The sequence below is a fragment of the Hirundo rustica genome, chromosome 2 (genome assembly GCF_015227805.2).
Source record: "Hirundo rustica isolate bHirRus1 chromosome 2, bHirRus1.pri.v3, whole genome shotgun sequence".
NCBI lineage: Eukaryota > Metazoa > Chordata > Aves > Passeriformes > Hirundinidae > Hirundo > Hirundo rustica.
The window spans coordinates 49,515,641-49,532,276 of record NC_053451.1 but is presented as its reverse complement, the minus strand read 5'-3'; the positions used below and the strand labels follow the sequence as shown (position 1 = coordinate 49,532,276).

At 36.0% G+C, this 16,636-nt stretch overlaps 1 protein-coding gene across 5 annotated transcripts in view; it reads right to left on the bottom strand.

Moving 5' to 3' along the window:
- Positions 1 to 16,636, bottom strand: part of PDS5B (PDS5 cohesin associated factor B) — a 98,979-nt gene that overhangs the window by 45,568 nt on the left and 36,775 nt on the right. For all 5 annotated transcript variants that reach the window (XM_040054429.2, XM_040054451.2, XM_040054444.2 and 2 more), the window contains exons 8-13: positions 14,951 to 15,091; positions 7,143 to 7,258; positions 5,365 to 5,459; positions 2,943 to 3,088; positions 1,907 to 2,058; positions 117 to 230 (exon numbers count right to left, since the gene is read on the bottom strand). In XM_040054429.2, the coding sequence (XP_039910363.1) occupies positions 117 to 230; positions 1,907 to 2,058; positions 2,943 to 3,088; positions 5,365 to 5,459; positions 7,143 to 7,258; positions 14,951 to 15,091 (764 nt within the window). The remainder of the gene's footprint in view (positions 1 to 116; positions 231 to 1,906; positions 2,059 to 2,942; positions 3,089 to 5,364; positions 5,460 to 7,142; positions 7,259 to 14,950; positions 15,092 to 16,636) is intronic.

The window sequence follows — 16,636 nt, the reverse complement described above, 5'->3', positions numbered from 1 at the left end:
ATAGATGCTATTTCTACATTCTGTCCATTGACTTAGGCTACTCATCACAATTCAGAACCACTACAATAATACTTGCATTAACAACTATTTTGCAAGTAGTAAAAAGCAGCACGTACTTGACAGCATTTGAATCCAGTGTTGCATAAAGGTAATACAAGCACTTCATTCGCTCGTTGGTTTCCAAGTTATGAGGGACCATGTACTGAGCAAAAATGCGCTCAACAAGTAACCTGAAAGACAGGATTAAGACACTTTAGATGTGCAGGAAGAACACAGCCTGGAATTGTTAAAACATCAACTCAAAAATTCTCAACCCTATCTAGACGTCAGTTGTTGTATAAAAAAATGGGGATATTGAAAAACACAAAGGTTCAAGTTATTTGACATAACTCAGCATAAATTAAACATAAATTTGTCATTATAGAAATGCTGGCAGTAGGAGATTTAACAGATGACATCAAAATCAGAAATATTAATCTAGATGAAACCAAACTGTTTGAAAACTATATTAATTATCAACCCAATAAGATGCTATCATTTAATTTCATTATGAGTCAGTACTGGGATAAATTCATGAACTGACGCAAATTAATTGGCCTGAAATAATACTGCTACTACTAAGAATAATGCTTATAAAAAAGGAAATATCATGTTGATTATATCACACAATATCATGTAGCCCAGAAAGAGAATTCAGATACTAATGAGAAGGAACTGACTTCCTTCCACCCTTTTCTGGCCCCTTCCCCACAGGCTGAGTTTATCCCATGACTTTTGCTTCTGCAGTATAAATGCAGGTATATCCCCATGGGAATTATTGAAAGCTTCTGTGTAACATGAAGCTCCTTATATTTGGAAAAAGGAGGGGAGAGAGGTTTGGGCCTGACAGTTACCTAGAAAAGACTGAGAAGGAAAAAAAAAAGGGAAACCAAGCCCAGTGTTGCTCCTAAATACCAAGAGAGTCCAAGACTGAGGGCTAATACTGATATCAGTATTAATAAAATGGAGCAAACAGGCAAAAACAATCATGTATGTTTATGCTGGAAAAGAAAACAAAATTCCTTTTGTACAGTTAGAGAAGGTGATCAAACCCCAAATCCTACGAGTTTAAAAAGTTAAAGAAAAATGTCAGTGGTTAAGAATGGATGTAAGGATCCAGACCGTCCATTTCCATGGTACCATGACATAACTACTTGTTTTGAAGATAACATTTTGAGGTTTTGAATTTTTGAAAAGACTTGTATGGTTTTGCAATACCATTTGTATCTGAACACACTGTGAAGGCTCATTCCAAAGCCAACATGACCTTGATTAGTCAGGGCAGACTTGTTCCCAAACTTGTTACCCATGTGCAACCATCTCTCTCTCAATACCAAGAACCATATACAAGGCTGCAGCTGGTATGACAGAGGCACTGCTTTCACCACAAATCCGGGAGAAGTCCCTATTACACAGCTTCTATGCTACACAAACTGAACTTTCTGCAGAGTGATATGGCTTGCCCATTGTCACATGCTACCTTTAAAACATACAGGAACATGCAAATCTAAAACAACATTAATTAAGCAAGTTAATGTACTAAATTTTAACATATAAATTAATAAGTTACTGAAATTTAAACAAAAATCCCCTCTACTGAAGCAGTGGCAAAGTACACCTAAGACTTCTGAAATATTCCAACCTCTCACACCCTTTAGAATCACTTTTGGCCTTAAAATAAGAAATAAAAAAATAAAGTAGAAGAAAACACAGGCTAGCATTTGGCTACAGCTATATAAGATTATGCACTGAATCAAAACATACAGGATCATCAAGATTCAGCACTGGAACACAAAGGAATAACAAATCTTCTTAACAAGTTATAACGTTAATACACTGAATCACCCAGCTTTTACAGCTAACTTACCGGTCATCAATACTGTTTTGATAATATATATGCAGAAGTTTATCTTTGATCCATGATATCTGCTTTGCAGCTTCTTTTCCTGCTTCTGATTGCAATGAATATTTCTTGTATATCTGTGCAAGTCCCATCATAGCTTCCTTCCTCACTCTCCACTTGACAAAAAGAAATAGCAGCCAGTTTAGCAGTACAAAACTTAAAACTGAAAAGACTGCAGAATTTTCTGTTAGGCATTTCCCATTCTATGCCAAAATAATTTAATTTGTAAAAAAAGTTAAACTGAGTTTCAAGTTCAACAGTTTCTCATTAGGACATATGTTGCATCAGATCTATTACATGAAACCTTTCAACACCAGTAACTACCATATTAGTATGCCTCTTGAATTAAGAATTATTAAAGATTTAAGCCAACACCCTTTCTCACACTCTATACTCAATATCTGCATTTGTGTTATGGCAACAAGAAAAAGCATGTCACCAAATGGAAAAAAAATTGGGCAATCATTTCTGAAGTTTGCCATCAGCAAACCTGTTTACTATGCTTTAAATTAAGTAGCAAACCACATGAATTTTACCAAATAATGCAATATATCCAAACTATAATTCAAGACCATTCAAATTTGAAAGCTACAACACTGATTTGCAGTCTTCCAATGATCTAATCAAAACCAGGTAATCTACAATACATATAATACATTCTGAAACCTGCTCAAAAAATTTTCTTAAGAAAAATGCTAGAATGTTTTACAAGGGTTTTGACTCAAAAGTTTTACTAGACCAGACAGCTGGAATAACATTGTTCCAACATAATCATATAATCTTAAATCAAATACCACACAATGAAAAATGTAGCATTCTAGGCATGGGAAAAAGGTACCTCACTAAATAGATTGCATCAAGATTCTTTGCTTTATATTGTTTTCATTTATAATTTTAAAATCAGTATAGCATTTTTTAGAAGTGCTGGTTTTTTAAAAAGGTGAATATTAGAGTTTAGAAGTATAAAACACAGCTATTACCAATGCTAATTATGTCTTACCCGCTTGTCCAGTGTCCTTTCTCTGACGAAATTTAGCAGGTGATCATTGACAAGCAAAAGATCTTTTTTAGCAGCAGTAACTATGGATACTATAACATCATGCCGTATGGCCTCCTCGGGATCATGTGACCTTACTTTCAGATATTCTGGGGGGGAAAAATGAGTAAGTGTAATTATACAGCTTCAGCTACTTTCCCCACTAGACAGAAACAGAAAAATCACTTTATTCTGTTTGAAGCATTAGCAGTAAGAAACCAATCATTTTCTCCAAGATTACTGAAATGTCAGTAAAACTTTTTACTTGCTTAGAATATTAAAAATGTATATTACTGGCATTATTGAAACAAGAATTATGTGGCTACAATATTTTTTTTATTATTTCTTATAGTAGTTGCACTATGTGTACATTAGCTACTATCATAGCCAAGCAGGACTGGATCTATAGAGTAGAACAGACTGTGCTTGAGAACTTGCTAACCACACCATATACATTTTAAAGTCTTAGGCTAGAGGCTACTCTCCTCCTGCAGACTCCATCCCCTTTGGCTCCTAGAGCACATTAGTTGCACTCCTGCTCACAACTTCTGTATTATCCACAAGGAATCTAGCTCACCTGCCCCAGAGACCTCAACAGTATGAGCCACGTAAGCATCATAAGCAGGGACAAATCAAGAGATACTTCAAACTATAATGCTTATTTAGATACATCCTAGTTTATCCATCTTAAATAATTTTTCTAGGTTATTCTGGTACACTGCTACTTATTGACTAACACCAATAATCTTATACTATCAACACTTCAAAACTTCTGCTTTTAGGTATCAAATTTCTTAGCTACCTGTTGACATTTTAAAAAGCTGGCAAATAAAATGGCAAAGTTTGTTTATCTTTTTAGCTGTATTTTAGGTTATTTTAGAAGCACAAAAGGGTAGGAACACACACAGAGAAATTAAGACCGCAGTTCACTGCATACATCAGTATAATGCTGAGAAATTTAAGAAACTTTGCAAATTCAAACTTTATTCTGAATGAAATAACCAGATGTTACTGTTTTCTCATCACTGTTCAATGACCAGTGAAATTTTTCAAATCCCATCTGAAACACTGGCCATTAACATTACTGGTAATCAGCCCAAGTGTCAAAGAGCATATTTCAAAATAATGCTTTGCGCAATTATGGAGGCTGTGAAATTTTAAATCAAAAAACCCCTATTGTTTCACAGGGAGATAAGCCAAAACAAATGAAAAGTACTGCAATTACACAAAACAATTCTTGTCTCCACTACCAGTGATCCACAGAAATTTTTTTCAACTATTTGACTTTGATAAGCACTGTGGGGAGAGAGAGGAGGGGCAAGGCAAAATTACATTTCCCAGAGGATACCATTAGAGGGGGCACAAAGTCTTTCTGTAATGTAAAAAAAAAAAAAAGATAAATTGAAAATATAATTCTGATAATCAAAAATGAAAAAAAAATTACCATTCCATTAAGGAAAGACCCAGAACCGTTTTGGTTTCTTAAGATGGCTTAACAATTCAGAATCAAAATATTCTGAGGTGGGAAGGGACCCACAAGGGTCATCAAGTCCTGCCCTTAAGTGAATGGCCCATAGGGGGATCAAACCTACAACTGTGGTGTTCCATGCTCCACCCACGGAGCTAATCTCTGGATAACACCGTAACTACAGGGCAACTCCAGCCTGTCTCTTTGTGTCCAATTTGACAAATACTCAGCAAGCAAGAGAGCAATCCCATGCTCTTTACAGTCCTTTTAACTCTCTCCTTAGATCAACTAGGCAAAGACATTGCCTCAAAAAAAACTACAAGCAGGAGTTTAATGGTATGGGGAAGACACAGGCTACAAAGCAAATCAACCAATTCTCATTGATTACATTTTTTTTATTAAGACACGGGAGCAGCAAATGCTAAATGCTTCCATTGATGCCAGTTGCCTTCTTCCTGTGGAGCTCCTGAATTACAGGCTGTGTTTGATCTGAAGGAGGTGGAACTGTGAAGCTGTGGTCAGTTATGAAGACTGTTACCATGTTTTAGACAGTGACTGTACAAGACTTAAACATTTCAGCCTTATGGAACTTAAGTCTCCTCTATGAACCGTAATTAATGCATGCCAGGACCATTAGGTTAGGCTGTTTTTACCTGATCCCATGGTGCCTAATTTCAGCAGCAGTTGGGAATGCAACTACTGTATGAGAGGGAGAGAGATCTCTCAAGCTGGGGCATCCTTTGTGTACAATCCCCTCAGCCTGAGAAGCAACACTGAAGGCAGGGACTTTGACTTAGAACTCCTCCATCAATTAGTTCCTCCACGACACCTGACAGTATTGCTTAGGATTACAACTGGCCTTTTTGACTCTTCCAGGAGACTTAAAATGGTATTTTAACGTTATAATAAAACAGATACCTGTTAAGTCCTTTGCCAGATCGGGGTGGTTCATAAGGCAATGACTTGCAAATTTGACACACTCAAGGCGAATTGGTACATGGATATCATTAAACCTAGTTAGAAACAAGACACTCCATTACAACAACAAAAATTCCACTTCTACCAAAGCAATCTGCTGATTTCTACACAACATCAAACACTTCTGGAATTTTTTTTATGATTCCCATGCATGGTTACATGCATACAGCCTCTCTGATTACACAGTTGTCTTTAGCTTAAAAAAAATTCTCATACTCATTTGTTGATTCGTGTTCTGAACATGCAAAGAATTATCTTCTCCTCGTACACATTAAAAACTCCCAGGCAAACAAAAAACTATTAGATGTGTGATACATTTTAATTCCTTTTCTGTAATGCTACACATAATTAACCATGAGTGATGTATCAGAAACTCAAAATTTTTCAAGACTGTGACATTCATCCCCTCCTTATACTGCATGACTGACAATAAACAAATGAACATTTAGTATATTAAAAATTTCTTCTGAGATGGATCATTTAATAAGATTCCATTTTAGAAGAACAAACTAGATTTGATGCTTGAGAACTAGCATCTTCTCATTTTTAACTTTTGTGTAAGTCATTTTATAACAAAACTGTTGATGCAATTAATTACAGACAACTCGTCCAAAATTAATTAAAGAGAACTCTTCCAAAATTAAATGCATTTTTTAGCTACCCTCAAAATCCTTGGTATGAAACAAATTAAAAATGTAATTTTAGAACTCTGTTGAAATATTTATTTATCAAATAAATAGATTTTAAGAAATACCTGTTTTACTAAAAGCCAGGTATGTTTTCAAAATCAAGAGATTTTTATGAACTCTTCCTTCAATAACACAGCTATTATAACTTTGCGAAGATCTCTAGAAGTAGTAAACTTACATATGTGATTCAGAACTAGTAGAAAACAGTTACTGTGAACAAACTGCACATAATTACAACACAACACAATGAAGCATTTTCCTTTGGGCCCAATTAGATGTGGCATTTTTTGATGACATTTCAGGTTATAAATACTTATATACTTTCAAGCAAAATACCTCACTTTAATTGAGTTTCTTATATTCTTAAAAGTAGCATTCCTTTGACGGCTCTGCTTTTGATGATTGAATGCTACGTTATGAATTATGGCATTTGTAATACCTTTTAGAATTTATCCTCCTTCACTCAAATCAAAAATATTTTCTTTCTAATAGCCAAACTTGAGTTTCTCCTAACTAAAAGCTCCAGCTGTATTTTCTATCTCAAACTGGTAGAATATTTCAAAAACCAAAAGACTAAGTATGTTTGCAGCATTGTAAATACTACATACTTATTTTAACGTACTCCTACCATTAAAAAAAATTGAAACTCATACATAAATGCCTCAAAAGCAGTTCTAGTATCATCTGGTACTAAAAATGTCACTTGATGCTGTTTTAAAATTAATCCATCATTGAATAGTTTCACTTGCAAAGAAATGAAAATAAAGTATTCATTTTTCTTGACAACGGCAATAAAGCTAGCTGAAAAAAATGAACATTTAAGGAGATTATTTGTAAACGTTCACTCTGTAGAATGACAGATGTGGAAGATACATGTAAAATTGCTATAGCATTATCTGCCACATCTCAGATAAAGCAGCAGGAGGGAATTCACGCTTAGCTGTGTCACTTTAAAAAAAAAACCAAGCCAGCTGCATTTGACTTCACTGAATGTTTTTCCCCTCTAAATAGGGATATACCAGAATGTACCTCCCCAGGTAGCACTGCCAAAGTGGTTTGTTTTGAGATGCCAACTCTGAATCCTTTGCCCCAAACATTTTTGCTAGAAGCTTCACAACCTGCAGACGTTCTTCATTGTCATTGCTCTGGAAAATGAACATTTATTTTTAAATTTAAAAGGAAAAACAACCCAATAAACAGAATTCTGTTTTGTATAGTTTTTACACCAATACACTTATATATTTCTAGAAATATCACAATACAGATCAATAGACTTCTCTTCTAAATGTCTATCTCATGACAAAAACCCTATTTTTTTTTTTTTGAGAAAACAAAATAATAAAGACCGTGAAAATGAAAAACATTGCAGAGACAAAAAATGTTATGAACAAAACTTGCTGAAAAATACATCATTTTAACACTTATTTACGGTTTACTGATTGTCGAGAAATCTGATATGTGCCTGTACAAATTCAGACCCAAAACAAAACTTACAAAAGTCAGTCTATGCTTGTCTGTATGTAAAGGTTTACAGTTCTATAGAACAGTGCTTAATTGCTTAATGAAAAATATTAGTTAAAGATAACAGTTTCCAGAATACAAATTTCTAGAGATCATCAGATTAAGTACCAAAGATCTGATATCCACAGGATGTGGTCCTGTATTTGAGCCTACATTCAAAACTGCTGAGGTACAACAGATAGTCCTCCTTTTATATTTAAAATGAGCACTAACAATGATAGTGGAAATATACTGAAGAAGGCCTTGTTTTATCATTGTTTTGCATTACATTCTTTAATACAACACACTGTATGTGAACCTCCATACATCCTTTGGAAATGTAAGCTAACATTTGTGCAATTAGTGTGTACTTACTGCTCACCAATATTTTTCCTTAGCTTATTAAAGAAAAGGCAGAAAATTCAACTGGCTGCAACTATTTCTTGAAAAGGGGTAGCTAAAATTAATTTACATTAATCAGATTTTATTAATCCCTTATTATTCACAGGTTTGTTTTTTTTTTTTTTTTCTGGTAAAAGATAAGAACTGTGTAAAATAGTGGGGGTTTTTTCCTAGCATCTTTGAATTCTTATTAGCTCAGCATCACCTTCTGAACATGAACAAGAAATAAGAGTACAATATAGCTGTCAGAATTCTTTTATATGATGCCACAGTCTTAGAGACAAACTATTTCTCCTGACTCAATACCATAAAAGGGCCGAAACGTTTGCCAGCATGTCTTTTTAATTCAGAACTCTAAGAACAGCAAAAGCATTTGTAAAATCCTTAAAGTAATAGAGCAAGAGAAGTGAAGGATGCAGTAATTTCTAACAGTGATATATCACTACATTACAAAAGACTAATTCTTTTGAATACACTTTAGTATTAAGTATTCAAAGCATTAATAGTAAATCCATTAATATGGTTTTATGCATTTGACTGGTTTTTTTCCAATTAATATTCACACTGACATTATTGAAAGCATTCTACAACCACTTCCTCTTAATCTGCAATAAATGATAGTTTTTTCTTAGTAAGTTTCAGCCCATTATACTACAAATTCTTATTCTGTGGGGCATGGTTAAGAACTTCTAATATTTTTTTTGGCCTATATTAGTCCAGCCTCTATGACTCATATCCTATCCACTTTTGCTTAAACAAACAAAACATTAAAATATTAAGCATCCCTGAATTTTTTTAGGTAACCAACACAGACTCAGAGCAAGACACTCCAGACGGTGGGAGGAAGGAGCCAGGTGGAAGAGTTGGGAGCACACTAAACATTCAACTACTTAATTATACAGCCAGAAATATAGAGGAAAAAAAAGACTACCAAACAGAACAAAACAAACCCACAAAACAACAAAATCCTAAAATAACCTTAATTAATTAGTAGCAGAAGAAGCTTTCACTGTATCAGCCCCTAATCCAATTATAGGACAACCCACTTGTGTTTCTAGTCCTGTTGTAGAAACAAATACTTGAGATTAAGGACCTTGGTACGTAATTATCTGGTCCTTTCTGAATTTTGAGCCCGGATGTTGGCTTCCTTGAAACACAGATATATACAGTCCAAGGGTTTAAAAAAAAATAAAGCCCGTACTTATTGAATGAATACATTGCTGCTACAGTCCCCCTCCTTTATTCTACTTTAATCTCCACTCTTTTTCAGAGGGTGAAGAAAGGGGACATCAAACTCTGAAAAAAATCTTAGTCTTCCTCCATTCTATGAGACACTGTACTTGAGGAGTCACACCCCTCACCTCTTCACTAAATCCAGCACTCTAATATTGTTCCATCATGACTTGTCAATACAAATTGACACCGAACACGGATATTTTCAGTTCCCCATACATGGTCCCAGCACACAGGCAGCTGCTCTTTGGCCTAGACATTCGAGTGTGTCACTAACAGCAGCTGAAGCCAGTCAGATTGTTACCTCTACAAAGTCCAAAGAATAGGCAGCACTTAGGATCTGGAGAGATCTGGGAATAAGAGGTGGACATGTCACCTGAAAGTTTTGAAAATTTTAATTACCATATCCAGGAAGGAAGGCAGCTCTAAAATAAGAAGTCAACCTTTTATTGATTTTATTCGTTACATCATATTGGTTTAGTAAAACAGTAAGATAAAAGCCTAAGCCCCATGACAATTGTTTCCAAAGCAGTCTATTCATAAGCTTTCCATTCTCCTGAACACTCATGTTATATGCTTTTTGTAACAGAAATTTTTCAAAATTCAAGTATGAAATTTGAAAAAAGTTTCTTTCCTTCAGTTTCTTCTACAAGCTGACTTATACAATAACACATTCTTAGCTCTTTCCTGAACCCATAACGCTTCTGTGTCAGTACCGGATCTCTCAACACGCCACCGTAAAATGCCAAGATCAGGCACAAATGACTGACCCTTTACATAAGAGGTTAAGTTAAATGAACATAGTGCTCATTCTCCTCTTAATTTCCCAGACTCTTTTCCATGATCAGGCAAAAACCAAATTGCTAGTAAGACGCGGCCATGACTTCACACAGCTCTCACAGAGCTTAACAACAGAATTCTGCCACCTGAGAACCCAGGAGCTTTTTCTTTACATGAATCTATAAAGGTGGGACAGGTTGACCCGAGCCAAAAGCCAAACACTCAAACAGTCCCTCTGTCATTCTTCTCTCCAACAGAGAGAGGAAGGGATGAGAAGGAAGGTTAAAAGGCCCATAGATCAGGAGAACAAGAGTTCAATAGGTAAAGAAAAAGCTATGTGTGCAAGCAAAGCAAAAAGAGGAATTCATTCACTACCTGCCATCGGCAGGGAGATGTCCTGGCAGTTCCTGGAAAGCAGGGTCTCCACTCACATAGGGCTCACTTGAGAAGACAAACAGCATGAACACAAATTAATCCTTTCCTCCTCCTTTCCCTGACCTTTTATTGCTGAGCACATGTCTCCTTTCACCCTCTTTCTACTCAGTCTGCTTGAGGGGAGGAGGAGTGGCACAGGGAGAAAGTCTTTCTTTACCCGTGCCTTCACTGTTGTACCAAAATGGCAAAGTGCTTCAACACTAGGTGGCCACATCGTTAACATCCCAAATAGTGATTAGTTCGACAGCATTACTGAGGCACCTAAACTTTCTCACAAGTTTCATACTAAGAGTTTTTAACCCCTCTACACATGGTCAAAAATTCATTTGGTCTCTGATGAGAAAGCCCTTCGATTTTACCCCCACTCAAAGAAACAGTCTACAACCCTAAACCCATGAAGATACACCAGAAGGTTTCCTGCCAGAAAGAGCGCCAAAAAATTCATGGAGATGGAGAGATTTGGATCCCGTCAGGTTATGAGTCACAAACTCAAATGTGTTTGTTTACATTCTCAAACTCCCATCAGCCCCAGAGACTGGGAACAAGGCAGGCCAATCAACCAGAAGGCAGTGGAGATGGCTCAGTGAAGCTCACCTGGTGCTTAGAGGAAAACCATTATCACTTCATTTTCAAAGCATGCCACAAAACCATAGGATCATTGAGTCACAAAGGTCGGAAAAATAAAATCTTTAAGATCCTTGAGCCCAACAATTAATCAAGCACCACTGTGTTTACAAAGAAACTATTACATCCACTTCCCTTCTCAAAACTTCCAGCAACAGTGATTCCACCGCTTCCTTAAGAAGCCCTTTTCCCCAATTCTTGACAAGTCTTAAAGTGGAGATATTTTTCCTAATACCAAATCTAAGCTTCCCATGGTGCAACTTGAGGCCATTTTCTCTGTCCTGTCATTACCTGGGAGAAGAGACCAACCCCCCCACTTTGCTAAAGCCTCCTTTTAGGTTGCTGTAGACTGAGTGATAGGATTTCCCTCGAGCCTCTTTTTCTCAAGGCTAAGTGTTTAGAAGCAAAGAAATAAGATATTACACAGAAAGTCTGTTTCATGTACAGAATATGCAACCAGAGGTAACATTGCTGATACCAGGAGGAATCCATTCAAATTCATGCAGAACTTGCAGATTTTACAAGAACAACTTTACAGACCTGAAACCAAGCTTGCACCTCAGCTTTTAAGTGAGCCAGAATACTTGATGTCTTTGTCAGGTAAGTCTACCATGAGCATACTTCATCTGACCAAAATTTGTTTTCACTTACTGCTTTTGAAGCCAAAAAAGAAAAGCATAATTTCAAAAATACAAAGAAAATTATTTAATTTGTCTTTGTAAAGCACAGATAATATGTCCCCTTCCGTGTGTGCAATGCATACAAGATGAGATCATTCTGGCACATCTCCACAACTCAGTTGTTCAGACAATCACAGCTTTCCTTCAACACTGGACACAAGAGGAAAGTTTTTCACCATGAGATCAATCAGCCATTAGAATAATCTCCTCAGGGAAATGGAAGATTCCCCAATATAGGACATTTTAAGATCCAGCTAGACAGAGTACTGGGCCATTTTGTCTAGACTATGCTTTTGCCAAGAAAATTTTATCCAGATGATCCTTGAGGTCCCTTTCAACCTGTTATCCTATGATTCTATAATCATCTGCTAAGGAATAATACAAATCTCCTAAGCAGCAATGCAGCAATATGAGAGTTTGGAAAACACTAACTGTTCCACTACCTCTTAAGCACTACTGGAGTATTTGCTTCTAGTTTGCCTTCTGTTACCACAACTCTTATTCAAGACCCACATCAGACAATTTCATAGAACAAAAATTGGATGTTCCTGTGAAGCTATGTATTTGATCTAAATATACTTCACAAGCTTTTATATAAATACCTAGTAGTCCATGGTAAGCGAGCTCAGAAGGACAAGGCTCCTTAACTGGGTATATAGAAACACAGTACTACCTGCCAAATCCAGAAAACACAAAATCACTGAATCAAGCTTTGAATGATATGCAGGGCTCACTGAAGCTCTTGGCAATTATGCTGTTAATTTTAATTGACTTTTATTGAAAAAGCCAACTCCCATCTCCTGGTTTCCGATATGGACTATTGTGCATGTTTTTTTCCTTTACCAGCCACCTGACCCAAGGCTTCATCAAGCTTTACAGGGTTACTGCTGCCAGTTTCTTCTCACTCAAAGCAATAAAAAATTGTCTGTCTTCAACCATAATCACTCTGAGTTTCATTGAAATCACACTCTCAACACACCAATGAGCTATTTACCTGGAACTGGACTAAAAAATGTCAGCACTAGCTGCTGCTGTTTAGAATAAAGCTAAAGCTATTGTTGGAGTGGAAAGTATTTAAATCATCGCTGGCAGGTCTGCACATAGAATGAACTTGTGTTGATCTCAGAAAAAAAACACAGGTTGACTATATTTCATTAATATTTTAGAACACTTATCTTCAAAATACTCTTCTCACCACACAAAGATCTCAAAGATCCCTCAACTCATTTAGAGCCATAAAATGATTTGGGTTGGAAAAGACTTTTAAGGACATCCTTCAACCCCCCTGCCATGGGGAGGAACACCTTCCACTAGACCAGGTTGCTCAAAGCCCCACTCAACATGGCCTTAAACACTTCCAGAGATGAAGAACCCAAAAGTCCTCTGGGAAAGCAGTTCCAGCATCTCAAAATTTAAATCGGGTGTATCCTATTTCCAAAAAGGGGTGCTTTTTTTCTTCTTTAAAAGATGGGTCTTTTGACAGCCAATGGGAAAAAACAAGCTTGTTCTTGTTCTTATAACCAAAAGTATCAAAACATACCTGAAGTAAGATGATTACAAGGCTTTTGGAATAGCTACAAAGTATACTGAGTTCCAAACTACATCAAGGGATGAGTGGTAATAATGTAACTATCAAAAGCTGCATAACTCCTGGAAACGTTGTTAAACTGAATCTTGCAAACGTCAATCATGAACCCCTTACCCTTAAGGGTTCAGACCACGGCGAGAAAACTACACTAAGGATGAAGGAGACAAAGCAACAAAATACAGGTACATAATCTAAAAGAACATAGTAAAAAAGAACAGAAAGCCAAACATTAAAAAATGTGTTGTTAATTAAGAAGTACAAAGTAAACATGGAAATGCTTAGGGCTGAAATAAGCCAGCTGAAGAAAGAGACCGGAATTTTTTCCAGTGTGGCGAAAGTGGGAGCAAAAACAACAACAACAAACAACAACAACAACAACAACAAAAAACCCCACCAAACCAAAATACAAACAAACAAAAAAATTTCAAAAATTACATTAGTATTGAAAATCATGAAATATGAGTCAATGAAGGAGTAGGAATGACAATCTGTGGACCTGCAGATTTTAGTGGACTTCAGGATGGGAAGGGTACTGCAATTATATTCTGTTATGGCAGCAGGTGAGATCAAATATCCTGAACAATACCTTCAGCTGCAGAAATACTACTTTTATTGGAGTGAGAATGATAATTGTTTGTCATCTGTAAGAACAGGAACTAAAGGCTGAAAAAAGGTCTACTTGGAAGACACAGACAGCAAGCAATAAATTTAACCCAACTTCTCTTGGAAAGATGAATGGAACATTAGAAGCATTTAAAAAACCCCTCATCCAACAAGTGTAGCATGCCTGCCTAGCAACATTAGGGAAAAGTAATAGACAAGAACAAGCTGCTATGATAATAGATACTACAATAAGAAGAGGCCAAAGGTGCTACAAACCTAAAATCTGTCCTCTGTAAGAAAAAAACCCCCTCAAATTTAAAAGTGGCCCATTGCACATCAGTCCTCAAGTTTAGTAACAGATCACACGCAGAGTAGTATTAATCTAATCACACTCCTCATAGAAACCCTGTGGAATAATAATAATTATAAGTGCATAATAAAGGGAGAACCAACTGTTACATTGCACTTGTTCAAGTGATGGAGACACTCTGAAAAGGAAGTCAGAAAGAAAAATGCCCATTAAAATAGAGAGCTAGCACCCGCTATCCTCCAGATATATGAAATAAGCCTCAAAAAGTCATTGCAGCAATTGCTTCTACACTTACTGATGTATTCCAGTTGTCTGCTTACATCTGTCACAGAACTAAAATTTGCACAAAATTATTTGTGTATAATAGGTCTTTCACAATGAATTATAAGTAAATCCAGAAATAAAATGGGTCAAATCCTCAAGTCATCCAAAAAATGGTGTTATTGCTGAAATGGACAAGTCAAAACCATCTACCAACCAAATTCCAAATATACACACACACACACACACACTGTAGGTTAATGCACTTGAAGTTAAATTACAGTTTTGAGGGGTTTTATGGGTTTTCCTTTAAACAATGCAAAGAAGGTAATTTGAAGAACTTGTCAGTAAAAAAACCCCAAAACAATAAGGGTCAAAGCATACATATTTCAAATATATAGAAAGGGTAGAAAGTGTTTACCTTAAGTTTGAATTCAAGCTGTGGTAGAACAGAGAGCAAGAGGTGACTGTCAATATTGTATAACTCCAGAATCAAATCAAAGACATGCTCTGACAGGTCACTAATTGATGTTTTACCAAGCATGAGGACTTGATTAAAGAACTGGAAAACAAAACAGATTACACATCAACAGTGAGAATATACATGCACTCTTCTAAATCCTATGCTAAATCCTAAAACATTAAATCACTTTTAATCTTAAGACATTAATTTTAGTACTAAAAGAAAAAGGATGGAAGGTGGCACACACAAATCAGAATTCCATAGCAGAAGTCTTAAAATACCATTGTCTCATATCAAGTATGACACATAAAGGAAAACACATCAAACATGATGTGTACCCCAGCAGGCCTAAAAATAATTTAACACAATTTTAAAGGATTTTCAATGCATTGTATGTTTTTATAATGGGACTATATTCAGAGTTATTCCACTACCGAAAACCATAATTTTAAAAGTATTCTAACATTTAAAGCAAGGCTGAAACAACTGGCTAATTTTACCATACTACACAGCTGACAGGTTAAGGAGTTGAAAGTAGAAGTGTAGGAACTGGCAACTGATTGTTCCAGAATTTGGATTTACAAGCACCATAATGCAACTGTAAAGCAAATATTCCTTCTTGGTAAACTTGACATATTTGAGGGAAACTTCATGCTTCTTATTAAAGAAAATATTTCCACACTACTTTCAACTACATCCTTTCTGATGGGTAAGAAGCAACTAAAGAGGAATGTATACAATACAGTGCATCTTAGTGTAAATTAAAGGTTGTCTTGAAGAAATGTTTTGCTTTTCAGGATACAGAGATGCCTGAACATATATAATACTGGTTAGGAAACTAACTGATACTGTGTTTTTAATGTACATCAGGAAAAAAAGAAATATAACTGCAAAATACTATTCTCTTGTGACAAAGAAAGAAAAGAAGACTACGTGTGCATTCTTCCCATGAAGGAAGAATCTTATTGTTCAGACTTCTTCAAAAATCAGAAAACTTCATGCAGTTTGTAATCTAACCTTACAGATGAACAACCTTAAAAACACTTTCCCATGCAGCAACACCTCCCCAGACAGCGGGTGTGAAGTAAGAGTTTTTAAAAACTAAGTGTTAAGAGTATGAAAGTAACAGAAAGCATTGAAGGTTTTCTATAGTTTTCAAGCTCCTGAGGTTTTGGATAGATGCTGTAAGACCTGCTAAATCTTCAAATGCATAAAAAAGAAAATAGCTTTGTCTTTTTTTCCTATTGTGCGACTCAAGTTAGAGCATACTCCTCTCTGATCCCCCATCCTTCTTCTATTACAGAGTCTCCTCTATTACAGTGTCTATGATGTCCACATCCAACTCTGCTACTCCAATTCCTCGGTCCACTCGGTTTCCTCTTTACTATCTATTCTTAGATTGCTTCCTCTTCTACTGCTGTGATAACATCACTAAAATTCTGTTCTGCCTTCAATTCTCTTGGCTCTAAATAGTCTTATCTCCTCAGCAAAAGACAAATTTTCCTACAGAAACAATGTGTTTATATATTTTTATCAAAACAATATATATAAATGCACTTGGTCTTCCAGTCACTCTAAGGATTGAATCACAAGGTCTTTCAAGACAGCAGAAAGTAAATTATCCATTGCATTTCCTGAATCTCA